Here is a 27973-nt window from a genome sequence, read left to right as displayed (position 1 = left end):
CTAAATTTCTTGTTTTGTTATTTACTTTCTATCAATGTTTTAAAAAACTAAGTCTAGTTTTGAAAACTAAAAAAACAATTTTTTTTAAAAAAAAAAGACTAATCATTCAACTCTTACTTAAAGAAGATGAAAATCAAGACCTTAAATTAAATTATTACCAAACGTGACCTTAAATGTTGATCATTTCCAAGATACCAATACTCCTTAGCTTTCACTTTAAATTATGCCTTGACTTTGAGTATTAACAAAGCATCCGTATTAAATTTATTCTTCTAAAGAAATGAACCAAAGACTTCATAGAGTGGAGAGTAAAATTGAAACTTTTAAAACATTAGAAATTAAATTGAAAAATAATATTAACTTAAAAAAATAAATGATTAATTAGTGAAAAAGAATAATCTAGAAAGTACGGTTTTTCTAGTAGTAGAAGGTTCGATCAATTACCTTCGAGTTATGCTTACATTGAATGAGTTATATTTACCAAGTGCACAAAACTTGTAGAAGATATGATAAAATGGTTATATCCTAACAAATGCAGAGTGCAAAGTAGAAGAAAACAAAAAATAAGCAAATGCCCTGGAACCACAACAATTTTCATTGCTCACAAAATAACATCTATCTCCAATTTGGACTACATCTTGTCTAAACTATTTCTTCAACTTTCAATATTTGCAGCAACAAGCTCATAAAATTACACTTTCTTGTAAAAACAAACTCTTGAATCTGGGGGGGGAAAGTAACGAGAAATCAACAGTCCAGGCAAAACCTAGAATTCAATCTAAATTCAAGAGGGAAAAGAGGATACAAAAAGGCCAGGCAGATACCCAGCATGGATTTACAAATACTCAGGGTAGAAAAAGAACAAGAAAAGCACAGTTTAAATCATTCCTTGAGAAGAGTCTCCAAGGCTTCAAAAAAGAGTGGTGCCATGTCAATGTTTGGGGTTTTGATGGCGCATTTCAGGCCGGGGCTTCCGATACCCGTAGTGAGTTCAATCAAGAAAGGGATTCCTCTTGGAATTTTAGTTGAGAAGTAGAAAACGTCCTGGTTTGCGTGCTTCCTTTTGGCAATGAAGAACATGTTTGTAGCAGTGAGTCGTTCCAGAACAGCCTCAACATTGGTTAGAACGATGGCAGGGAAGTCTTTGGAAACTTCGTTTGAATCTGGGAGGGACCTCCAAGTCTACAATGGAGAGACAAAAAATGATTAAGATAAAATAGCTAATGGACGATATATCCAATTAGACGAAAAAGTAGTCTAAAACCATGTATTAATGAGTCTCAGATAACCACTTTACTAACTATGGAGGGCCCCTGATTAACAGAAGGAAGAAAGGCTCACGGCAAATACGAAAATATGTACCAATCTCTCCAATCTAAAAGGGCCAGGTCACTTTCATTCTTCTCGAGTAGTTATCCTCTAGTTTAAAGATTTGACATTATTAGTCGATAGTTATTTCTTTTTCCTATGAGATTATCTATTTAATTTATCCTCCTGACAGTTTGCTCTTTATTTACTATAAGTCTGAAAGTTATCTAAATTGTGTACCCATATGTCTGCTAGCATAAATTCAAATTTGTAAAGAAGAGAGATGAAAATACAGACACCCCAAAATTGTATAAAATTATACATAGTATTGAAATATGGAAAGAAGACAACACAAGGAGTTTACGTGGAAAACCCTAATTCAGGGAAGAAAAACCACGGTAGAAAAGAACTTATTATTGTTATATCTAGTTTACAATAGACCCAACCCTAAATATAAATAGAATAATGTGAAACCCTAATTTAGCAAATATAGTAAAAAGACAAAAATGCCCTTAGGGCTAATTTAACATATTTCAACACTCCCCCTCAAGTTGGGGCATAGATATCGGCAAGGCCCAACTTGCTAATACAAGCTTCAAACGTCTGTCTTGATAACCCTTTCGTAAAAACATCGGCAATCTGTTGGACTGAAGGTACATAGGGAATACAAATAGCTCTGCGGTCTAACTTTTCTTTAATAAAGTGCCTATCAATTTCAACATGTTTGGTTCTATCATGTTGTACGGGATTATTTGCAATACTGATGGCAGCCTTATTATCACAATACAGCTTCATAGGCCCAGGACTACTCTCGTGAAGATCAGATAACACCTTCTGCAACCAGATTTCTTCACACACTCCCAGATTCATAGCTCTATACTCTGCCTCAGCAATACTTCTGGCCACTACACCCTGTTTTTTACTCCGCCAAGTTACCAAATTTCCCCATACAAAGGTACAGTACCCTGAGGTTGACCTTCTATCAGTCACAGATCCAGCCCAATCTGAGTCAGTATATGCCTCGATGCTTCGTGTGTCATGTTTCCTGAATACCAAGCCCTTCCCAGGGGTGGACTTTAAATATCTCAAAATTCGAGTCACAGCTTCCATGTGATCCTCATATGGACTCTGCATGAACTGACTTACTACACTCACAGCATAGGAGATGTCAGGTCTAGTATGAGACAAGTAAATCAGTTTTCCTACTAGGCGTTGATACCTCTCCTTATTCACAGGAACTCCTTCCAAAACATTTTTCAGTTTGCTATTGACCTCAATAGGAGTGTCAATAGGTTTGCATCCGGTCATTCCTGTTTCTTTTAACAAGTCCATAGTGTACTTCCGCTGAGAAACAGATATTCCTGCTTTTGATCTTGCCACTTCCATCCCTAGAAAATACCTTAAACTACCAAGATCCTTAATTTCAAATTCACTTGCCATCCTTTGTTTTAGCTTAGCAATTTCTGCTGTATCATCCCCTGATAGGATGATGTCATCAACATACACTACCAACACAACAATCTTTCCTAAGGGTGATTTTTTGGTAAACAAGGTATGATCAGAATGTCCCTGAACAAACCCTTGGGACTTAACACAAACACGGTGAACCTGTCAAACCACGCCCTAGGAGACTGCTTCAACCCATATAAAGACTTCCTGAGTTTGCAAACATGATTCCCGAACTTAGCTTCAAAACCTGGAGGTGGACTCATATAAACTTCCTCTTCCAACTCACCATTTAGGAATACGTTCTTTAGATCTAGTTGATGTAGGGGCCAATCTTTATTCACGGCGACAGACAGAAGAACACGAATCGTGTTTAACTTAGCCACTGGGGAAAAGGTTTCTGAATAATCAATCCCATACGTCTGAGTGAATCCTTTAGCAACTAACCAGGCTTTATACCTCTCAAGTGTTCCGTCAGACTTATACTTCACTGTGAACACTCATTTGCAACCAACTGTTTTGTGACCTCTAGGGAGAGCTACTAACTCCCAAGTCTTATTTGCCTCAAGAGCTCTCATTTCCTCCATTACTGCTGCTTTCCATTCGGGAACTTCCATGGCCGCATGTACACTGGTAGGTATTGTTAAAGCATCTAACTGAGTAGTAAAAGCCTTAAAAACAGGAGATAAGTTACTATAGGTCAGAAAGCTATGCAAAGGGTATTTTGTACATGACCTGGTTCCCTTTCTCAGAGCAATTGGCATATCCAGAGTGGTATCATAGTTGTCAGTTTTCGTCTGTCTCTCTTCAGTATCAGACTTTTGAGACAATTCTGCATCCTCTTGAGGATTTTTAAGCATCTCATCCCTTTCTGACATTTCAACCTTCTCTGAGCTCATTTCGTCAATTTCTATGTTCCCAGACTTTTCTTCAAGACTCTCCTTTGAAACAACGGGATCTTGAACTTGTGCTGGTTCTGACGCTTGGACACTTTCCGATGGAACACCAGAGGTTTCCTGAATTTCCTTTCTGAGATTCCTCCTATAATACGTTATCTAGGGCACTTGTTTAATAGGAAGAACCGATACGGGAACAACAGGAGCAGAATTAGGCTCAAGACTAGGTAGACTAGGTCCAGGAATATTGGGACTAGGCTCAAGGTTGAGGCTAATGGGTATAGAATACGTGGAATTGTTAGTCTCTACATTCGTCGTCTCCCCCTGAAGATGACTAACAGGAAAGAACGGTTTGTCTTCAAGGAACGTGACATCCATAGTGACAAAATATTTTCTGGAAGATGGATGAAAGCATTTATAACCTCGCTGATGAAGGGGATACCCGACAAACACACATGTTTTAGCTCGTGGAGCAAACTTAGTCCGGTGTGGACCATGAGTATGAACAAAGGCTGTACACCCAAATACACGAAGAGGAACCTTAGGAATAAGACGGGTAAACTGATATGACTCTTTGAAGCACTCAAGAGAGGTTTGAAACTTTAGAACTCGGGAAGGCATTCTATTAATTAGATGAGCTGCGGTAAGAATCGCATCTCCCCACAGGTACGAAGGAAGAGACGCTGGAATTATCAAGGAACAAGCAACTTCAATAAGATGGCGATTTTTTCGTTCAGCTACCCCATTTTGTTGTGGAGTATAGGCACACGAGTTTTGATAGATGATCCCTTTTGACACTAGGAATTCCTGGAAGGTGTGGTTGACAAACTCACGACCATTGTCACTTCGGAGAATGGCAATCTTTGTGTTAAACTGTGTTAATACAGTGGTATAGAACTGTTTGAAGGTAAATAAAACCTCGGACTTATCAGCAAGGAGATATACCCATGTAAGTCGGGTATGGTCATCAATGAAAGTTACAAACTACCGTTTACCAGACAGGGTAGTGATACTCGAGGGACCCCAAACATCACTGTAAACCAGGTGGAAAGGCTGGGTAGGCTTATAGGGCTGAGAAACAAATGACACGCGAGGTTGTTTAGCACGTATACAGACATCACAAGATAATGAAGAAACATTCACATTATGGAATAAATGAGGAAACAAATACCGCATATATTGAAAACTAAGATGTCCAAGACGAAAATGCCACAATAAATAATCTGTTTCAGATATAGCAAACGAAGATAAAAGACTAATCCTAAACAAGCTTCTGGAGGAAACATCTGTAGAAAGGAAATATAGGCCTCTGTCATATCGGGCAGTGCCAATCGTCCTCCCCGAGCTCAAGTCCTGAAACAAAGCAGTATCTGGTGAGAAGACAACTCTACAGTTCAAATCTTTTGTTATTTTGCTTATTGATAATAAATTGTAAGAAATTTTGGGCACATGTAAGACATTTTGCAGAGTTAATCCATGAAATGGTGACAGTCTGCCTTTTCCAGCAACAGGAGCGAAGGACCCATCCGCAATTCGAATCCTCTCATTTCCAACACTTGGATAGTATGAGAGAAATCGGTCGGATGAGCCAGTCAAGTGATCGGTTGCTCCTGAATCTAGAATCCATAACTCATTCCCCTCAGCAAGGAAACTCAAGGATTGAGGGTTACCTGATTGAGCAACTGTTCCGATTCCTACGGTACCTGAATCCCCAGGATTAGTCACTGGAAGCTGTGTCTGAGGTTGTGCAGTCCCCTCAACTGATTCACCCACTAGAGCACGCCCAGATTTCGACTTGTCATTCGGAGGGCGACGTTTACTATTTGGAGGACGACCATGCTTTCCAGCACTGATCCTTCATATGCCACTATTTTTTACAATGCTCACAAACTGGGGGTGTTTTACTATTCTGCTTGTCACCATCAGCTCCAGCGGACTTCACCCCGAAGGCAGCTGACTCTATAGTGGTAACACTTGGCCCATTCATTGCACTCGATCTATCCTCTTCCAATCTAACTTCTGAACATACCTCCATGAGAGACGGAATTGGTTTCTGCCCCAGTATTCTACCGCGAACTGTATCAAATTTGGGGTGTAGCCCAGCAAGAAAATCATACACACGCTCAACCTCTTCTATCTTGGAGTATTGAATTCCATCTTGTGGGCAGGTCCAGATGATCTCCCGACATAGATCCATTTCTTGCCATAACAATGACATCTTGTTGAAGTATGACGTTACATCCATGCTCCCTTGTTTGCATTCGTGAACCTGTTTACGTAGAGTATACAGGCGGGATGCGTTCTGACGCCTCGAATATAACCTTCGGACTGCATCCCAAATATCTCGGGCAGTGGCTGAATAGAGTAAGGGTTTCCCGATTTGTGGTTCCATACTACTAATTAACATTGAGCGGAGCAAAGAATCCTCTGCCTTCCAGACACGCTCTTGAGGATCCCCAAGATTCGATCGTGGTATCTCTCCAGTTAAATATCCAAACTTATGGCGTCCCTCAAGAACCATTTTAATAGTTTGGGACCAAGAGAAGTAATTTTGCCCATTCAACTTCTCTCCCGTGATCATTCCTGCAGAATTTCCAATTGTTCCAGATAAAAGATTAGAAGTTGGAGTAGGAAACATTGATACCGGATTTTCTGAATACATCGGGGAAGAATCATGGCCATTCAATCGGGCTCCCAGGGCGACCATCTGTTGCTAAAGACTAGCTAATTGTTGTTGGAGTTCCCCATGAGATTCAGATCTGGAATTTTTCTGTCTAAATACCATGGGATTTTCTTCAATGGACTCACCCATTCGAAACTGGGGCTGAACCGGATATACATGAGGAAGAGGCGGTCCACCATGATACTGTGAAGAAGCTACTGCCGGAAGTCCACCAGCGACAAAGTTCGGCAACCCGTGACCGGCGCTGCTCCCAGACTGCTGTGATGGTGGGTATCGGACGAACGGCTCGGCGATCTGCTGCGAAGCGGAAGAAATCGCGCCGATCTGACCCGACCCGGCAGCTGGAACGAGCCCATGATTGTCTGATGAAGATGCGATTCTGTGCGACGCCGAGATACCTACCGGCTGTAGACCGATCGCGTGCGCGGGCTGGAGAACGTGAGGCGGAGGCGGTTGTGTGCGAAGCTGAGGGTCCGATTGGTTGTGACCCGATCGCGTGCGTCGGCTGGAAGGCGTGACCTTCCACCACCACCTGCTGTTCGGCTGGAAGAATCCGATCAATGGTGTTCAGTTGGGACGCTGGAGCTATTCCACCACCTGGGATGATGGTTCGGAGATAGCGGTCAACCGCTGCTTGAATCACAGCCTCATTATTCAGCGTACCTTCACCTATCAAGTTTGATGACTGAGTTTCTTCTACCGAGGCTAGGGTTTCATCACCTTGCTCTGATACCATATTGAAATATGGAAAGAAGACAACACAAGGAGTTTACGTGGAAAACCCTAATTTAGGGAAGAAAAACCACGGTAGAAAAGAACTTATTATTGTTATATCTAGTTTACAATAGACCCAACCCTAGATATAAATAGAATAATGTGAAACCCTAATTTAGCAAATATAGTAAAAAGACAAAAATGTCCTTAGGGCTAATTTAACATATTTCAACACATAGCACCATTACTCTACTCAGAGTAGTGGTTGTCTCTCCTAAGTGTGCATTCTATGTTAATCAACGGCCTCAAGAAGTAAGCAAAACAAGAAATCAACTTGACATTTATGATTATCAATGCGGGGGAGCGGAAAAAAGGAAGCACCTGAAAACGCTCAATAATGCCTCCAACAAAAAATAAACAAATAAAGGAAATTGCGACTATCGACTTTACCTCAAGGAAGTTTGCACGTTCCATCCTCCCATCATCAGTGAAGAAAACGTGCATTGGGATTTTATCATTGAAGTACCACACTGGTTGTTGATTGTTCTTCACGGCTACCTGCAAAAGTGAACTTGGGGGACCTTGAGACATATTTTGGAACACCACCATAGGCAGCAGAGTATTTACAACTGCTCCAGGTTGCAACGGTTGAACCTATAGATAGTAAGACAAGAAGTTAATTTCATCCATGGACCAATCAACTCCACACAGAAGATGCAAATGTACCTGTAAGGGTCCTGCAGCTGCGAGGCCAAAGGTATTCTTGTTAAACTGGATCATGAACCCATCCAATGTAATCTGCGTATTGTTTTCGAACAATAAACTGTAAAATACTTGACCATCCAGTCGTGTGAGCTGTGCACTAATTTGTAAGCCTTGACCAGCTGATGCTGGTAGCAGGATAGGCAAGGGAGGGCTGCAGGCCAGAATACACATTTAAGTTCCAGTTACAAAAGTCACTCATAAATACTTCTTTACATTTGTCATACATACTATACACTTCTTTTATTTCTTTCATTCTTTTTTTTTAAAAATAAAAAATAAAAAGGATAATAATAATTTAAAGACACTTATACTCATACACTTATCCCCATGAAAATGTTCATCGCGGTCATTGCCCTGTCTTCAGAAACCTTACTTTACCATCTACCAATACTTATTCACTTGCAGTATTTCAAGCACTACTTAAGAGTCCTAGAAGAAGTTAATGCAAACTACCCTCAATTTGATCGCATACCCAGCAGAAAAGAAAGTATCAGTACAGACTTACCCGGCAGGCTGATCAACAGGGCCAGTAGCACTATTATCCAATCCAATCAGATCACCAAGTAAATCCGGAACTGATGCTGGAGGTGGAGGGGAAGCTGAGCCAGGGGCTGGTTTCTTTTGTACTGAATAAGGTGCATCTGAAGTAGTTGGAGGAGATGCACCACCAACCTGGGAAGGAGATTCTGAATACCCTGCATCACTTCCTTCAGGATAATCTTCTTCGTCTGTTCTCTGAGCAGTCTTCACACGGGTCACAAATGCTTCAGGGGGCTTGTGATATACGGAGGATAATGTGGCAATATTGGCAAGGAGCTCATCTAGGAGCGACGAATCAAGCAGATTTGAATCATCACCAATTACAGGCTTCTCGGCAAGAACCACATCCTTAGCTGCCTGCAAAATAGAAAATACTGGAAAACTGAGATTCATGTACCCAGCTATTAAGTATCAAAGAGTGAGATAGGGTTGGCAGTATTGATTCTACTAAGTTCTTTTTTTAAAATGAACAACAATACTATTATTATTAAAAATAATCATGACATATACTTGGTTTCTTCCCTGTCACATATGCTTGCGGATGGATCTTTAAAATTAAACCCATGGTTCTACCCCAAAAGCCTATGGTTTATTATCAAATAAATGGTCATACTTTGGATGTTATAATGACAGTGAAGCTGAAAAGAAATGATGGGTATAATGCATACCTCTGGATCAGTTGATAGGAGTCGCCAATAGATATAAGCACGGTCCCGCAAATCAGGATTGTCCGTCTCCACAGTAGCATTGTTCAGAACAGCCTGTAAATAGACAGGAAGCAAATATTTATTGGGTTGATATCTAGAGGCCATAAATACAGTGCAGCAGACAATTCAAAGTTTTACCATACTATCATTTTATTAGAGAAAATTGACCATGGAAATCGTGCTCAGAATGACAATGAAGTAATATGCAATGCAAGGATATCAAATAGCTATCAGATACTGAAATTCCTATGAAGCAAAACAATTGATCACAAACAGATTCTTCCATGTCATTGCAAAAACACATGCAGATAATTGCTGGAGGCAACAACTCCTAGACACATGGAAACTAAACTCATTTGGGATTGTAACAAAATGGCATAACCTGTACTTCACCAATGCATTTGGAAATTGAAAACTACGCTGGTAAAGAAATGACCTGAATCATCTGCTGCGGTCCCTCAGTTGGCTTCTTAAGAAAAAGTTTGACAGTTGCAGTCAGCAATTGAAGCTGGACTTGTGCAGGTTCCTCAGGGAAATTTTCCAAGAAGCTTTCAAGAAGTTCATCTGCATTGTCAATTCTCTCTGCGTATTCTCCAATAATCCAGATCATTGATGCCTTGAGGCAGAGAGGCAAACATAAGATAAAAGTATGACTTCAAGAGATTGAACCACCTGCTTTATTGAAGTATAATTGCACCACTATTACCTTGGCTTCTGGCTCATCCAACGTGTCTAAGCTTTCGCAGAGTGTTGCAATGATGGACTCGTAACTGTAAACAGAATAGACTCACATACAGTCAGAATGATGAAATGATCATTCGATCAGCAAATGTCAAAGTTGAAGGAACAAAAAAAATTCTTACGTGTTAGGATATCTTCTAAAAATATCCTTGATGACTATAATAGCCTCTTGAACCACATAGTTCACTTTAATTTTGATCAGCTCAAGCAACACACTTATGCATCGTTCAGCAGCTCTCTCTAGCTTGATTGCACACCTACCAATTGCACGGACAGCTTTTCGTACAAAATCTACATCTACTTCGGTGGCATACTCCTTGAACTCCAGCAGAACCTGAAAATATTATAATCAAAAGCATGTCAATTCATAGAATTTTCTATAAATGTTAATAGACACATTGAGGAATAGATAATGCTAATGAAGAATGTGTACCTGGTCTATGTTCCGGTCCGATGCAAGCTTAATCATGATCTCTAATTTCTCCATCTTTACATAGATTGGATCATTGTACTTACAGAAGAAAACCTATACAATGGAGAGAAAGCAAAAAAGATAAAAGGGGAAGTAGTGGTAAGCTTCTTGAAAACAGGCAGTACTAATCTTCCTGTTAATTTTACATTCAAGATTCATCTTTGTTTATTAAAAATTACAAGCTAGCATCATGGTGGCAAAATTATCACCGACCTTAATTTCATGTGCAAGAATAGTAGGGCGTTTTTGTACTATAAGGTTAATATTTCGCAATGCAACATATTGTATCTCGGGTTCTGCCGAAAGCAAAGTAACAAGAGGAGGAGCCATCTTTTTGCAAAGATTTCGAACTACATCGGTGCTAGTGATCAGTTCCATTTGTTGAAGAATCATCTATCAATAAGCAGAAAATAGAAAGAGAGAAAAAAATATGAGTTAGGTGAAATAACTTGAAACTTTCTCAAACCACCAGCATATATATGGTGGAGAAAATCAATCACTTAACATATTGACCTTCACAGCTGACAGAACAACAGCACAATTAGCATGTTGTAGCCGTGGAGTAACTCTCTCCATTATATTCTCTGCTTCACGAGCATCCTCTGCTTTGTATCTAGAAAGTGCGTCCAGTATAAAAACTTGACCCCACCTGAAGAGAAAATCAGGGTACGGTAATTATTTTCAGGAAAAATAAAAGATAATAACTGAAGTAAATAATAAAAGAACTAGCAAAGGATGTCTTCCCCACAAAAATGAAGAAGCCACCATCATTCTAGCTCCATGATAATAACATTAAGAACTGTCATTTGGTTCGATTGTGTAATTTAGTGAATTTTTTAATCTAGCATGTGGGCACCAAGATTAAGTTCAATTGTGTAATTTAGTGAATTTTTTTAAAAGAGAACAATTTTCTTATATCCTATCAGGGCAGAAACTTCTGTAATAAAGAGATGGTAAATGAAAATTAACCACAAACAATTATCTTCTTATTTAACGTCCTTCACACTTTGAACAAAGCAAAGCAGCACTTACTCAGTGCACTCATTCAAAGCTGTGAGAAGTTTTGACAGTGTGTGACTCGTGATTTCAAAGATGGGTCTGCTACTATTCTCCTGTATCTCAGCAAGAGCAGCCACAGCATTTGCAACAACCATTGGATTATTGTCTGATATTAAGTCTTTGAGAGATTCCAAAAAACCTCTGTCCTCGACTAACTCGGCATTTATATCAAAAAGTTTGGCAACACAGATGGCAGCTGTCTTGCGGACATAAGGGTCATCATCCTGTCAAAACATTAAAAAAACCAAAAGATTAGATACTTGAATCAAAATTCAGAAACCTAAAAAAAATAAAAACAAAAGAAATCAAGCAAACCCAATGCATTAAGAATCAGAAACAAATACTGAATTTAAAATAGCCAAAAATATGAAAATGAGCCAAAAATAAACAACCTTAAGACATCTCTGAAGAGGATCACACAAGTATTCTGTAATTTTATCCACGCGAATGCATCCCATTGTTCTTACGGCCAACGCACGTATTAAAGGATTTGGATCTTGTGAATCCTGCACAAATATGAATTAGAAAAATTACTCCTAAAATTTCCTAACGATGCAGGAAGTCAGATGCATGATGCATTACATTACCTATTCGATCTCATAGTTTGAAAAATAAAATACAGTTAAATACAGATCAAGCAGATTAACTGTGAAATTCATGTGTCTGTGCAGACTGGGGTCAATTGATATGGAACTTTCTGTATGCCAGGTCCCTATATTCTAAAGCTTCTACAGCCCACAATTAAAAGCTATAACGAAATTTAACTTCTGTGAGAGAGCAGGAGTTCTTCTAAGTTAGGTTAGTTTTCTCAAAAAATGGACTAGATGCTTTTGCTTTCTCCTCTGGCTGGTCCCTAAATTAATTGTCTGTTGACAGCAACCGGTTTGCAAACTCATCATCAATTCAAAAGGGTGGTGACACAAACATGTGGCAATTCCATAGGATGGGGTACAAATATTATGAACTCCCAAAAAAATATGATCGGAAAATGGGAAAAGATGAAGAGCCTCCATCTCTCATGGAGCTATTCTTTGCTTTTTTGTCTTTCTTTTTCACATTTACAAGAACCCTTTAGAATACCACGTTTTAAAGCAAAAATTAATTTAGAGTACCAAAATGAAGCAACTTCATAAAATAGAAATCTATTTATCTACAGTTCCATAAATATATGGCACATATGGGGTGGGGATTTGAACCTAGGATCACTTATAAGAAATAGAAATGGCTTGACTTCTAAATTATACTCGTGTTGGTATGAGGTCATGGTAAATCAATTGATTCCAGTGTGTATACCAGAAATAAAGATAACAAAATTTAGCAAAAGGAAAAAATTAAGAAATTTCAGTACACACTTTCACAAATGTGTTGACGGCAAGAATGGCTAGATCAGGCTGGCTTTTAGCATAATTTATGAGATACAAGTAGACCAGCTTTTTTAGCTCTAAATTTTCAGTCTGCATGCAATTTACAACGTCTGTGAAAAGTGACGACACATCCTTCCCGACCGTCATTGCAGCAATGACCTTTTTAACAGCATCTTTTCTTTTATCCTGCAAAATGTTTTAAAAGCTACTTATGAGTTCTGATGAGATACACGGTTTAAATTAAAAACAAAACACATTTTTTTCTACAACCAAAAGAAAACATATTATATAGCAGTAGTTTGATCCAATAAACTCCTAAATTAATCCAAAATTTGATGCTCGTGGTAAAAAAAGAAGAAAAAAAAATCACATGAATGTCCTGTTCAACTATTAAGTATTAAACACACATTACCATCAGTTCATTAGTTACTGATATGATCATAAGTACCATATAGTTGGAAATGAAAGGTGAAGAAGCTATATCAAAATGTCCAACTATAAATTGCTGGTCAAGTAAGAAACATAAGCAGCATTTAGCCTTTAAGTTTCTTCAGTTTTCTTATCGTCTTAACCTGTATAGACATGATCATCGGTATCTAAACTACCATTGAATCATATAACAAATTCATCAGGACATGTTTTTCCTATAACATCAATGACTATTTAATAAACACACTGAAGGGCATAATTCAAGGTATTCAGACACTAGCTTTGATAGCAAATATAGAAAACCCCAAACCCAGCAGATCTGCGAGTTACCCATGAAAGAACATATTAAAAAAAACACACCTGAACTAACAATCAACTGAATTGATATAGATCGCGGATCATGTAACGAGTAGCTATACATTGAATTAGCAATAGAAAAATGAAGCAAAAGAGGGGGTACAACAGAGAGAGATAGAGAAATGCCTTGTACTGGGAATTAAGCTCCTCTTTGAGCTCGGGGATTTCACCCTTTTTAGTGGTGGAAAAATACTTGGAGTCGTGGCCGCTCATGGTTGTGTGTGAGATCCCGAATTTTCAGAGTGGAGCAAAATCAAATTGAAGAAGACGAAGAAATGGAAGGAAGGATCGAAGTTCGTCGACAAAGAAGAAAAGAACTACTCTGCTCTCTTCGTCTCGATTGACAGATGAGATCCAGGCCGGTTCCGGAACCGGTTTCGAACCCCTCGGCTATTAACTGCTCACCCCTCAACTTTTTGTTTTTTTCATTTTGACCCCTCAACTTCCCTTTACTTTCATTTCAGTCCTTTCTATTCTTGTAAATTGTAATCATCATCTTTCATTATTTTTAAATATGATTTTCGTTATTGATTATTTTGGTATTCTTTATCTTAATCCATATATTTCAAGATGTCTATTTTGGTCTATGTATTTTTAAATATCATTCATCTAAATTGACTTTGAGAATTTAGTTGAAAAAATATGTGTAATTGATTTTAATGGTATTTTCTATGTAGTAATAAATAGTATTGCATACGGTTGAACGAAAATTTTTGAACAAATCACAAATTGTCACGTCATTTACTAAATTAATGAAAAAATTCCAAATAATTGAATTTTGGACTAATTAAAAGTCGCCATGTGTCCGAAATTGAAGTCGAAGACAAATTCCAATGATGTAACGTTGTTTCATCATGACCATTGAATCATATAAGATTAATTTGACCCAATTTGATATTATTGTATGGGTTAAAGTCCAACTAAACGAAAAAAAAATGGGTTGAATTTGACCAAAATGTCAAATCAAGCCCAAATCCAACTAATTGGGCCCAAAAGCCAGGTATATGGACCAACCAAGCCCAAGCCCACCTATAAACTCTATAAAAAGAGAAACTCTCCTCATTTGGAGAGGTCAGCAATTCTATACTCCAAAGAGCTTATAGAGAATTCTCTACGATCAGAAGACTCCTTGAAGATCACAAGTTTCTCCGGAAGTCTCGTGCGAACACTAATCTTTCAAGAAGATCAACAAGCCCGGAGGTCGATCGTTCAAGAAGACCAACAAGCCCAAAGGCCGATCGTCGAAGAATATCAACGCCTCGTGCGAACACTCATCTTCCAAGAAGATCAACAAGCCCGAAGGCCGATCGTCGAAAAATATCAACAAACCCAAAGGTTGATCATCCAAGAAGATCAACAAGCCAAAGATCAATCGACCAAGAAGATCATCAAGTCCAAAGGTCGATCGTCCAAGAAGATCATCAAATCCAAAGGTCGATCGTCCAATAAGATCATCAAGTCCAAAAGTAGATCATTCAAGAAGATAACAAGCCTAAAGGTCGATCATCCAATAAGATCAACAAGTCCAAAAGGCCGATCACCCAAGAAGATCAACAAGTCCAAAGGCCGATCGTTCAAAAAGATCAACCAACTTAAAGATTATAATTTATTTTGAAAGCATCAAAATACTATATATTAGAGATTGTACTCACTTTCCATAAAATTAATACAAATACAACGTTCAAGTTCCATGAAATAAATTTCTCTTGAAATATCGTGCAAAAAAATTGGCACACCCAGTGGGACATCTCTACCTATCATCTTTCTCCCGTCATCCAAGTCAATAAACCTACAAATGGCACCAAAGAAAGTTGTATCCAAAGCTACCGTTGTAAGTAATACTTACATAAGCTCTGTCATCACGGAAAAGCTAATGGAATCTACTAAAGGTGGGATCATTATTAGAGAAAATCTCTTGTTCGAGGGCTATGTTTCTGCTACTGATCCATCAGATAAATAATCGTACTTTGATGTAGTATCTGTCATGGTGGCTGACGTAACGGCTGAGTCAGCCATGGCAGAAATGGAAAGAAAGATAAATTTCCTAACGAAAGCTATTGAAGAGCGAGATCATGAAATCGTTGCTTTAAGAGATCAAATACAGGCTCGAGAAACAGCTGAGTCGAGTCAATCTCCAACTACAAAAGCCAATGACAAAGGAAAGACTGTATTGCAGGAAGACTAGCCGCAACAATCTACCTCTGTTGCCACTCTGTCAATTCAACAGCTGCAGGATATGATTACAAAATCCATACGGGTTCAGTACGGAAGACCATCACAGTCCTCCTTTATGTACTCCAAGCTGTACACCAAGAGAATTGACAACCTAAGAATGTCAGTTGGGTATCAACCTCCAAAATTCCAGCAGTTCGATGGAAAGGGCAATTCAAAACAACATGTTGCACACTTCATTGAAACCTGTGAAAATACAGAACCCAAACGAGACCAGTTAGTCAAGCAGTTCGTCCGTACCTTGAAAAGAAATGCTTTCGATTGGTATACTGATATGGAGCCTGAAGTGATTGACAGTTGGAAACAGCTAGAAAGGGAGTTCATGAACCGCTTCTACAGTACAAGGCGCACTGTTAGCATGATGGAGCTAACGAATGCCAAACAGTGGAAGGGAGAGACAGTTATCGATTACATCAACCGATGGAGAGCATTGAGTTTGGATTGCAAAGATAAACTCACTGAATTATCTGCAATGGAAATGTGCACTCAAACCATGCATTGGAAGCTTCTGTACATCCTACAAGGGATAAAACCTCGTACATTTGAGGAGTTGGCAACACACGCTCTTGATATGGAGCTGAGAATCGCCAACAGGGGAACTAAAAATTTCCTAGTCCCGGAAGGAAAAAAAATACAAGAATGAATCCAATGACACTAAAAAGATCGTGAATAGTGCCACAAAAGAATCTATGGTCGTTCATGTGACCCCGCAGAAATTTTCCTCCAAAGGAAAACAAACAAAATTTGAAAGAAAACACAATGAGGGCGAGAAGCGTCGTCCAACTATTAAAGAAAGATGAGAGAAGGTTTATCCATTCCCTGACTCTGATGTGGCAGATATATTGGAGCAACTACTAGAGAAGCAACTTATTCAGCTGCCGAAATGCAAGCGGCCGGAACAAGCAGGAAAAATAGATGATCCTAACTACTGCAAGTATCATTGGGTCGTTAGTCTCTCAGTTGAAAGGTGCTTCGTGTTGAAGGAACGAATTCTGAAGTTGGCTCGTGAAAAGAAGATTGAGTTAGATTTGGATGAAATAGCTCAGACAAATTATGCTACAGTAGCGGCAACTTCAAGTGTTCCAACATTGTATGTGTCTCATGCTCAAAGAAAAAGCCTGATCCAGTTTGGAGCCTTCGAGCCTATAGTTTTTTGGTTTCAGCAAGAGATTCAAACAAAAAATTCCAAAAAGAAATATGAGCTCGTTGGAGATGACAACGAATGGTGGATAGTTGCGACTCATCAAAAAAAGACAATCAAACTTCATCCAAAAAGAGTCGTGTTCCTATCAAAGCTATAAAAGAAGAAACAAGAATCATAAAGGGAAAGGCAAAAAGATGACACGAAAGCCTAAGCTTGCTAAGAAAGAAGACAAGAACTTTCCTTAATTCTGACGACCATAAACTTTGGTAGAATTTCTCCCAATAAGCTTTCTCAATACTCATCCAGAGAAAGTATCAGAAGTTATTGCATGTCACACTGTCGGCATCATATAACTGTCGAAGAAGTCAACGACTTAAAAAAATGAAGCAAAGAACTTCTGCCTTCGATCATATTAAGCCTTCAAGTGCTCGATCTTCAGTCTTTCAAAGATTAAATATGGTCACGGTAGGAGAAAAAGACCAATGTCCAACAACTACTTATACTCGAACTTTGGCCTTCAAAAGGCTAAGTATATCTACATCAAAGAAAGATCGACCTTCAACATCTGTTTTTGATCGTCTCAAGACAACAAACGATCAACATAAAGGAAGGATGAGAATCTTGAAGGCAACGTCATTCTATGAAGAAAATAACAACGAAAAGATTCACAGTCGTGTTCCTTCACGCATGAAGAGAAAATTTTCTGTTGACATAAGTACAAAATGTTCCTTGATAGTGAAGCCAAAACTCATCATATTGACGAATCCTACAAATGAAGATGGTGATCAAAACCATGATGAAATAAGAGTTTTTAAAGTTTAAATGAAGAAGCTCATCATCGCAAGAACCTAAATTGCATGATGCTCCTGGCCTGCATGAGCTTAAAATGTGAACTGCCCAAAAAAAAGAAAGAAAAAAAAAACTTTGTACGAACTACGTTACGACTTGATCCCTGTCATTATAAAAGAGTACGTAAGCAACTTAGAGAAATTTAAGTTCTTGCGCACATAAAAAAATAAAGACACATTCTTTTTTAACTACGTTATGACTTGATCCCTATCATTATGAAGGGTACGTAGGCAACTTGAAAGAAACTTCAAGTTCAGTTCAGTTAAAAAAAAAAAAAAAAATTTGAACTATGTCCTGATTTGATCCTTTTCTTTAAGGGTACGAAGGAAACTTAAAGAAATTTAAGTTTAGTCCATTAGAAAGAGTACTACAACCAACTAAGTATGATACTACAAGATTGATGTTGACCGTTTTCGTTAAAGAATGACACTTCAGATTGAAGATATTCATCACTATTGAGGGCAACACAACGATTGAAGATGTTCATCCCCCATAAGGAGCTAGCACAGTAAATAAAAGGCACACACTTGGAATGCACTTCGCTTCCTCTTCAAAATCAAACTTGGATGCTCTTCCATCTTCAAGTTCAAAGGCTTCGTCGATGCTCTTCAATCTTCAAGTTCAGAGGCTTCATCGATACTCCTCCATCTTCAAGTTCAGTGGTTTCATTGATGCTTCATTTTCATGCGCAAGTTTGGAGGATTTGCAATGTCATATTCGTGCTCAAAGTCGCGAAGTTGAGCTCAATGCAAAGATTCATCAATGCTTCGTCAAGCTCAAGTGTGGAGGATTCCTTAATTCTTCAAATTCAAGTGCAGAGGATTCGCCAATGCTTCGCCAAACTCAAATACGGAGGATTTGTTGATGCTTTGTCAAACTCAAATGGGAAGGTCTCGTCAATGCTTCTCTATCTTCAAGTTTAAGATCGACATGCATGGCCCTACTTTCACCTTTTAAGTTCAAGATCGGTGTGCATGGCTCTGCTTTCATCTTCAAATTTAAGATTGGTGTGCATAGATCCACTTCTATCTTCAAGTTCAAGGTCGGTGTGCATGGCTTTTCAAGTTCATGGTCGGTGTGCATGGCTCGGTTCCATCTTCAATGTCCCCATCTATAAAATCATGATGCGTTTTCGCTTTATTCCTAAAGTCTGGCATGGCTTCGCTTCATCTCCACAAGTCTAGCATGGCTTCACTTCATCTACACAAGTTTAGTGAGGCTTCGCTTCGTCTCCACAAGTCTGGCGTGGCTTCGCTTCGTCTCCACAAGTCTGGCGTGGCTTCGCTTCGTCTCCACAAGTCTGGCGTGGCTTCGCTTCATATCCACAAGTCTGGTGTGGCTTCCCTTCATCTTCACAAGTCTGGCGTGGTTTCCCTTCATCTCCACAAGTCATGTGCGGCTTCGTTTCATCTCCAAAATTCAAGTGCGGCTTCGTTTCATCTCCAAAATTCAAGTGCGGCTTCGCTTCATCTTTAAAATTCAAGTGCGGCTTCGCTTCATCTTTAAAATTCAAGTGCGGCTTTGGAAGGGAAAAAAAAGTTAAACAAAAATGAAACTGAAAAGATCAAAAGGAAAAAAGAAAAGAAAAGAAAGAACAAAAAAGAAAGGAAAATTGAAAAGAAAAAAAAAAAAGAAAGAAAAAATGGTGGGAAAAAAAAAAAGAAGAAAGAAAGAAAATATTTTTTAAAAAAAAAAAAAAAAGAAAGAAAAAAGAAAGAAAACATTGGAAGAAGAGGAGAAAAAAGAGAGAAAGAAAAATGTAGAAGAAGATGAGGGATGAAGATAATGGAGGGGTTTGGGGTCTATTTATAGAGGGTCCATAGTTTTCATAACAAATTAGAAAATCCAAATCAAATAAATATTTGATTTAACATATTTGATTTTTATTATATTTCCTAATTTGATTCTATCCTAGTTTCAAATTAAATTAAACAAATTTCCTATCTAATTTGATTTTATTAGATTCCGTCCTTAAATTTATCTTCAACTAAGATTTGGACATATTTCAAATTTTATTCAAAATCAAATTTGTGGATAAAATCACAAATTAAAATTTGGCCATATTCCAAATTTTATTCAAAATAAAACACTAAGATTAAATTGTAAATAAAATCTCAAATTAAAATTTGGGCATATTCCAAATTTTATCCCAAATCTAAATCGTCAACTTTTATCTTAAAGCCAAATTATTAAGGAAAAAATCTCAAATTTAAATTTGAGCATCTTCCAAATTTTATATCAAATTCACCCAAATTTAGGTTCTCATCCTATTTCCAAATCAAATTATGGGAAATATCTAAAATTCATCCCAAATTAAATTTTGGCCATATTCCAAATTTTATTCTAAATTCAATTATTGAGTTTTTACCTTCAATCAAAATAAATTGGAAAAAAAAATCTCAATTAATTTCTCATCAAAATTTGGGCATATTCCAAAATTTATCTCAAGTTCAAATCATGAAGTTTAGCCTTTACCCTCGAAATAAAATTAAATTAGGGGATAAAGTCTCAAATTTACCTCAAATTAAAATTTGGTCATATTCCAAATTCAAATTATCCAATGTTGAGCTTTTATATCCAAATCAAATTAAATTTAGGATAAAACTCAAAGTTTTTTGTAAATTAAAAATTTGACCATATTCCAAAATTTATCCCAAATTCAAATTAAACTTATTCACTGAATTCATAGTTTGACTAACACATCAATTGAGGTCAAATTTAAGAACAGATATATTTGGATTTTGATTCCAACTTTACATTTTTCGAGATTCATCCACCCATATATGTGCATAAATCTCGAGAGGGCATTTGTTCAATGAGAAATTTTGGACCAATCACAAATTGTCACGTTATTTACTAAAATAGACAAAATTCTAAATAATTGAATTTTGGACTAATTAGAAGTCGCCACGTGTCCCAAATTGAAGTCGAAAACAAATTTCGATGATGTAACATTTCATCATGACCGTTGAATTATATAGGATTAATTTGACCCAATTTGATATTATTGTATGGGCTAAAGTCTAACTAAGTGGTTGAATTTGATCGAAGTGTCAAATCAAGCCCAAATCCAACTAATTGGGCCCAAAGGCCAGGTACATGGATAACCCAAGCCCACGAAACCCACCTATGAACTCTATAAATAGAGAAGCTCTATTCATTTGGAGAGGACAACAATTCTATACTCTAAATAACTTATAGGGAATTCTCTACAATCAGAATACTCTTAGACTCCTGAAGTTGGCCACACCTGAAGACTGAAGTCCTTCGAAGATACAAGCATTCTGAAGACTGAAGTCCTTTGAAGATGCAAGCATTCTGAAGACTGAAGTCCTTTGAAGATACAAGCCTTCTGAAGACTGAAGTTATTTGAAGATACAAGCAATTCTACATTTAGAGAGCCCAGAGAGAATTCATCAACAAGCAGAAGACTCCCAAGACTCCTAAAGTTGCACTTCTAGAAGACAAAAGACCCTTGAAGACACACACACTTTTCCAAGACTTCTACTTCAAGAACGTTTGATGCTTTTCTTCTTCAAGTCAAGCACATACACCCAACCGAGAGAGAATCAGAGGATCGAGTACTAGAGATCGAACCACATCGCTGAAGGATCTCTTACCAAAGAGTTCCACGAGCGTGTTCGGATCGCTTCGATCTCACCGTGACCGAAATACATATAATATATTCAAACATATAGTTATGTAATTAAAACTTAATCAACGGCATGTTATGAACAACAAAATAACAAAAAAATGAGTGTTATACCAATTGAAGACAATCTTCACACTTTGGAACTCAACGCAGCGGAAAACCTCCACGCGATCTACCAACGCCCAGCAGCAGTGTCAACAACAGCAGCACGAACAATCGCACGAACACGAACGCCTCAGGGACGACACCATCACTAAAGAACCCCGGGTATTCTTGGAGTGAAAACCCAAAGGGTTCTTTGGTGAATTTGGTAGATGAAGGAGAAAACATAAATCGTGTAGGCGATAAGCAAGTGGGAGGGAAAAAAACGCTATCGCATAGCAGAAATGCTTATTATTTAGGAAGAGCTACACGATCGTGTAAGTTTTACCAAACAATCATTTAGAAAAAGGTATACGATCGTTTAGCAAAATCGACACACTATACAATCGTTTAGAGAAGCTATCCGATCGTGTAGGAAACAGTGTGCGATCGTTTAGGCGCGAGGTGGACGATCGTTTAGGCGCGAGGCAACTATCGTATAGGCTCTCGATTCTTTAAGCGATTGTTCACTTTTTCAACAACGCACGCTCTTCTCTCTTTTTTGGACGATTAATGAATTGGGCGATTCAACAAAATGAAAATTCTTTTCATTTTAATTCATCGGTTACAATAACCGACGCTGCCCCACTAACCCACGTCTGAACGCGAATTTTGGATTAATTATCATATAATTAATTAATAAATATAATCATATTATATTTTTATCCTATAGTTTGATATCACATATCTACTATAGTATTTTCTCCTCTACATGATATAAATCATATTTATATCTAATTTCCTCCAAAATAATGTAACTCATGCATTTAGCCAAATATATCATATATAATTAACCAGTCCAATTATATCATATATAATCAAACTTCCTCTTGTCAATTTTAACACTTCAAATTAACCCCAACACTGGTTCTCGACTTTATCCAAGTTACCTAGGGTACCTAATGGACCTGTGGCTCAAAGCTCCAACGGTCTGTGAATAGCTGACTAAGTTCTTTAGCCATGAGATCCACCATCCGTTAACTGTCAGACATTCCACTAAAGACCAACAACTGAACTCTTCTTACCACAGATATATTTTTGTGTCCATCGGATATAACCAATCATTAGTACGATGACCCTTCACAGATGTTCGTAAGTACATCTGGGCCAAATTACCATTTTGCCCTTGTAGTTACATCTCACTCTTTAAGTACCACTGATTCATCTAATGAACAATACAACATAGTCCAACTATGTGTGAACACCTTTCGAGCCAAGAGAAGGTATGTGGCGCCACATCATTCAAGTCTCGGAACCAGCCCTTGAGGGAATTACCTATCTACTTACCCCTGTTTCGGGGAAGGAGTGAATTTCATCTTGTGTAGCTGAGTTCCCAGTTCCCAAATCAGACAAATCCTCAAAATGGTAGGTTTGAATCGGTGACCTGGCCACTCACATCTATATAAATCAAAGGACCGCCCTCAATGTTAGGAGTTCCCAGCTCACTCAGGATTGAGGTCATGTTACCTATGGTCATCCTAGTGAAGTGAAGTCTCTGTCATGAACAGTGATATATAACGAGACGTTAATATTTCGTGGTCAGGCTTTATACAAACTCTTTGTATAGGACGCCCCTGCTTACATATCCCCAACACGAATGATCAGGATCAGACCATCTGTGACAAGTCACAACACTTATGACTATCTCACAAAGCGGGCCGCATCCGTAGCGTTACCAGGATAAGGTTTCCTTTATATATCCATATACTACAGACCATTTTGGTTATCACTCAAGACGTGATCCACTTGTATGTCACCACATACATGCTCGAGTCACATACAGACAACCAAGGATTTTATGTTTATTAGTTTGTGGTAAAGCAAATACAATAAGTAACTGAGCAAAATACTAGATGTGAAGTAAATATCATATATTGTACAACACAAGCGTTTGTACAAACAGTTTAAAAACTATAGGACACGAGACTTTAGGGCATCAACCCCAACAATCGCATCAAACCAACCTCAACATCAACACCAACTCAAGTTCAATTCCACGAATTAAGTTTCTCCGGAAGCCTCGTACAAAGACTAATCCTCCAAGAAGATCAACAAGCCTGAAGGCCGATCATCCAAGAAGATCAATAAGCCCAAAGGTCGATCGTCCAAGAAAATCAACAAGCCCAAAGGTCGATCGACCAAGAAGATCAACAAGCCTAAAGGCCGATCGTCCAAGAAGATCATTAAGTCCAAAAGTCGATCATCCAATAAGATCAATAAGTCTAAAGGCCGATCATCCAATAAGATCAACAAGCCCAAAAGACCAATCACCCAAGAAGATCAACAAGTCCAAATGTCGATCGTTCAAGAAGATCAACCAACTTAAAGATTATAATTTATTTTGAAAGCATCAAAATAATATGTATTAGAGATTATACTCAATTTCCACAAAATTAATACAAATACAAAGTTCAAGTTCCACGAAATAAATTTCCCTTGAAATCTCGTGCGAACGCATACATTTTTCAATTTATACACATCAATTTCAAAAGAAAATACTTACTTGTTTTTAAACAATTTCAGAGTCCAAAAGTCATTTTTTCGACTAAATTAATTAAAAAAATGCCTCTAAACTTTACATTTTATGTTAAAAATACTCCTAACCTTTCAAAAGTTTCAAAAATACTCTTAAAATTTCGAAAAGAATTCAAAAAATACCTTTGTTGTTAGTTTTGGATAGAAACCGTTAAAATTTTGTTTAAAAAATATCATTGAACTTTAAAGGCTTAAAAAATACCCTTAACTTAATAAAAGCTAAAAAATACCTTTATCGTTATTATTTGAACATAAATCGATAATACTTTGTTACAACATAACTTTAAAAATAAAATAAAAAGTTTAAAAATGCTCCTATCATTAATATAATGATAAATTTGTTTGAAGTTTTCTTAAGTTAAAAAAGAACCAATTTCAAAATAAATTATATAGATATCCTCATTTTTTTCATATAGATACTCACATTTTTCTCTTAATTTTCCAATTCTTAGCTTACACCAATCTTCTCAACAACCAAAATTTTAAATTAAAACAAAAAACTCGGAGAATTTCAAAATTAAAATTTTTCCTTAAAACATACTAAAATGATAAATAGTCAAATAAAAAATATATATTTGACTATTAACACACACTTGACTACTGACGTACAACATTGCTAAAATATTTACATCTTAAAATCCTTTAGTACCTCATTTATTATCTTTCATATATCTTGATTAAAGTGTGCAGTTTCATTTATTTATTTATTTTAGATAAACAAGTGTCAAATAGTTAACAAAAAGGGGAATACAAGGGTACTGAAGAGGGGAGGGGAGAAAAATATATGAAAAATAGAGAAGTAAGACGGTGTTGCCGGTTTTTGTTCGTATAATAGTAAAGGTATTTTAGATTTTTTTTTTCAAAATTTAAGGATATTTTAAAATTTTTTGAAAGTTCATAGGTGTTTTTTTTTTTTTTTTTTTAAAAAAAAAACAATAATGTGCCTGAAAACGACGTTCGACTTGCATGATGTTAAACATGTAGCTAGCTGCTCAGCTATGCGTTATTCATGCTACCGTAGAAATACCTTGTTTGAGGATGAGGATGGTGCAAATTGAAGAAACCATGTGAATGGACCACAAGCGGAAGCGGATCGTCCCATTTTTTCCCCAAAATTTCACAGAATACTATTTTTACAGTGATAGGGACATACCATGCATTTAATTAAATAAAACATACAACATGGTTGAAATAAAACAAACAAAGAAATAATTTGGGTTTGGAACCCTTACCTCTGAAGACCAAATCTTCACGTAAAATCCTTCGATCTCCAATTGGACAACACCACGATAGAAACTTTAGTATTATCAAGGATGAGAACCCAAGAGGAGTGGACTCTGACTGTTTTGGATTTTTTGTGAGGGAAAATTAGAAAAAAAAGAAAGAGAACAGAGGAAAAAGGACGGGAATTTCTCAGAGATATATCTGTTAGATCTCTTTTGTGTGTCTTTTTTTTTTAGGAAGAAGAATACAACTCAAAAACCCTTTTTGATAACTATCTCCCACCACCCTCGTAAAATAGAAAATGATGAGAGATTAGTGCGGAGGAAAATTATTTTCCTTCCATAATTCAAAATTGAAATTTAAAATAAATTTAATTTTAAATAATATATATATATATATAAAACAACCAACTTATTACACGTATGTATATATAACTACTATATATTATATCATATATAACATATGACATATGGTTTCAAATCTATCACCAATAACATTTAATATAAATCTCATTTATATTAAATTTAATCATATAAATCAAATTCATATAATTAATATTCAAATCATATTCAAATATTTATTTATTTGCTCTCATAAACATTTTATATAATAATGTATCAAATACATTACAGTAATTATATCATATATAATTAAATTAAATTAATTATATCAAAACTGATTTTCATTTATTCCCGTTGAGCTACCGAGGGGATATCATGGACCTGTGGCTTGAAGCTCAAACGGTACATGAGTAATTAATTACACTCTTTAATTAAATTTTCACCGTCTATTAATTGACAGGCACTCCACTAAAAACCGTTAGCTGCACTTTTCGCACCACATATATATTTTTGTGTCCATTGGATATAACCAATCAACGGTACAATGACCCTTCACAAATTGCTCGTAAGTACAGTTGAACCAAAATTACCGTTTTGCCCATGTAGTTACATTTATCTTCTTAAGTACCACTGAACTTTCTAATGAACAATAAATCATAGTCTAACTATGACCAAACCCCTATCGGGCCAGGAGAGGGTGTGACGCCACATTGTTCAAGCCTCATAATCAGCCCTTAAGAGAGCAATTTATCTACTTGCCCCGACATTGGCGAATGAGTGAATTCCTTATTGTATAGCTGTGTTCCCAGCTCCCCAATCAGACAAATCCTAAAATGGTAGACTTGTTGAGTCGACGATCTGGCTACTCTCACTCGTACAAATCAAATGATCGTTTTCATAGGCAAGAGTTCACAACTCACTTAGGATTCATGTCATATTACCTATGGTCATCTCGGTGAAATGTAAGTCTATATTATGAACGGTTAAAGACTAAACATTTCGTAGTTCGGTCTAATAAAAACTCATTTGTATAGATTATCCCCGCTCACATGTCTCCACATGAATGAACAGGATCAAATGATTTGTAACACTTTACAACAATTGTAACATCTACAAACGGGCCATACTCGTAGTGTCACTAGGATAAGGTATACAACCTTATTCATCTATTACAAACTATTTAGGTTATCACTTAAACATGATCCACCCGTATGTCTCTACATACATGTTTAAGCTATAAAATAATCCTGGATATTAGTTTATTGGTTCGTGGTTAATGCAACTAATTTTGAAATAAACCATCATATATTTTATTACATAAATAAAATGATTATACAATACAATTACAAACTATAGGACTCTACGAGATTTAGGGCATCAACCAACACAAATACATTCCATGTTGGACAAAAGTAACAATAAAGGTATTTTTTGAACTTATTTTGGAAGTTTAAGGATATTTTTGAAACTTTTGAAAGTTAAATGGTATTTTACAAATTACAAAATTTAGAGATATTTTGTATAATTTAACTTTTTTTTTTTTAATATCATCTTGGTGTCTTAATTTGAGTTTTATTTTATTTTTTACAATATATTTTCAACTCTCAATTTAAGTCTGTTTTTCCACAATTCTCAAACTTAATCGTTGACAATATTTTTCATGCAAGAGAAATACATTATGTGATTACATTTAAATATTTATAAAGGAAATGGTAATGAGAACTATGTTTTTTAAAAAGAAACAACTGTAGTAACTAATTGTAAGATTTATTTGATGAACATTTAAAAGAACACGAACTAAAATGGAATGAGACGTAATGAAATACATAGACCAAAATAGTAATTTTTAAAGCATAGGATCAAAATACTACTTTTAACGTATATATATATATATTTAAATATATAAACACAAATAAAGCATATCTCAAATGTCAAATTTATTAAGTCAAAATATCATTTCAGTCTATATATTTTGATTTTTTTTCATTTTGAACATTGTAACTTTAAATTTTCAATTGTAGTCTCTATACTTGTAATAAATTTTAAAATTAGTAGTATACTAATAGTTTTCTTCTTCTTCTTTTTGTCTTTCTTTCAAACGGTCTATTTTAGTTTTCCATCTATAAATCACAAAAAAAATATTTACATAGTATTTTTTTTGAATAATACATTTTTGATCCTTAGATTTTAACTCTAGTTTCTATTTGGTCAATAGATCTTAAAATTTAGCACATTTAGTCATTAAATTTTGAGTTTTGTTTCATTCTAGTCCATAAGTTTCAAAATGTTATAATTTTACCTTGATGTTTAAGTTTGTTTCAATTTGGTCTCTAGATTTCAAAATTTTAAATTTTTAACCTCAAATTTTCATTAA

At 36.6% G+C, this 27973-nt stretch overlaps 1 protein-coding gene across 1 annotated transcript; it reads right to left on the bottom strand.

Moving 5' to 3' along the window:
- Window positions 1-572: 572 nt before the first annotated feature.
- On the bottom strand, window positions 573-13869 carry LOC120067137 (beta-adaptin-like protein B). The gene is made up of 15 exons (XM_039018576.2): window positions 13608-13869; window positions 12684-12881; window positions 11724-11837; window positions 11305-11555; window positions 10786-10921; window positions 10486-10665; window positions 10234-10326; window positions 9923-10134; window positions 9766-9829; window positions 9496-9675; window positions 9021-9113; window positions 8318-8709; window positions 7774-7963; window positions 7498-7701; window positions 573-1182 (listed from the first exon to the last, which is right to left on the bottom strand). The coding sequence occupies exons 1-15, from the start codon at window positions 13692-13694 to the stop codon at window positions 883-885; spliced, it is 2694 nt and encodes an 897-aa protein (XP_038874504.1). The 5' UTR covers window positions 13695-13869; the 3' UTR covers window positions 573-882.
- Between the last annotated feature and the right edge of the window lie 14104 nt (window positions 13870-27973).

The sequence above is a fragment of the Benincasa hispida genome, chromosome 12 (assembly GCF_027475165.1).
Source record: "Benincasa hispida cultivar pf3 chromosome 12, pf3_genome.v1.1, whole genome shotgun sequence".
NCBI lineage: Eukaryota > Viridiplantae > Streptophyta > Magnoliopsida > Cucurbitales > Cucurbitaceae > Benincasa > Benincasa hispida.
The sequence above is the reverse complement of the archived record's forward strand: the minus strand, read 5'-3'. Positions and strand labels throughout refer to the sequence as shown.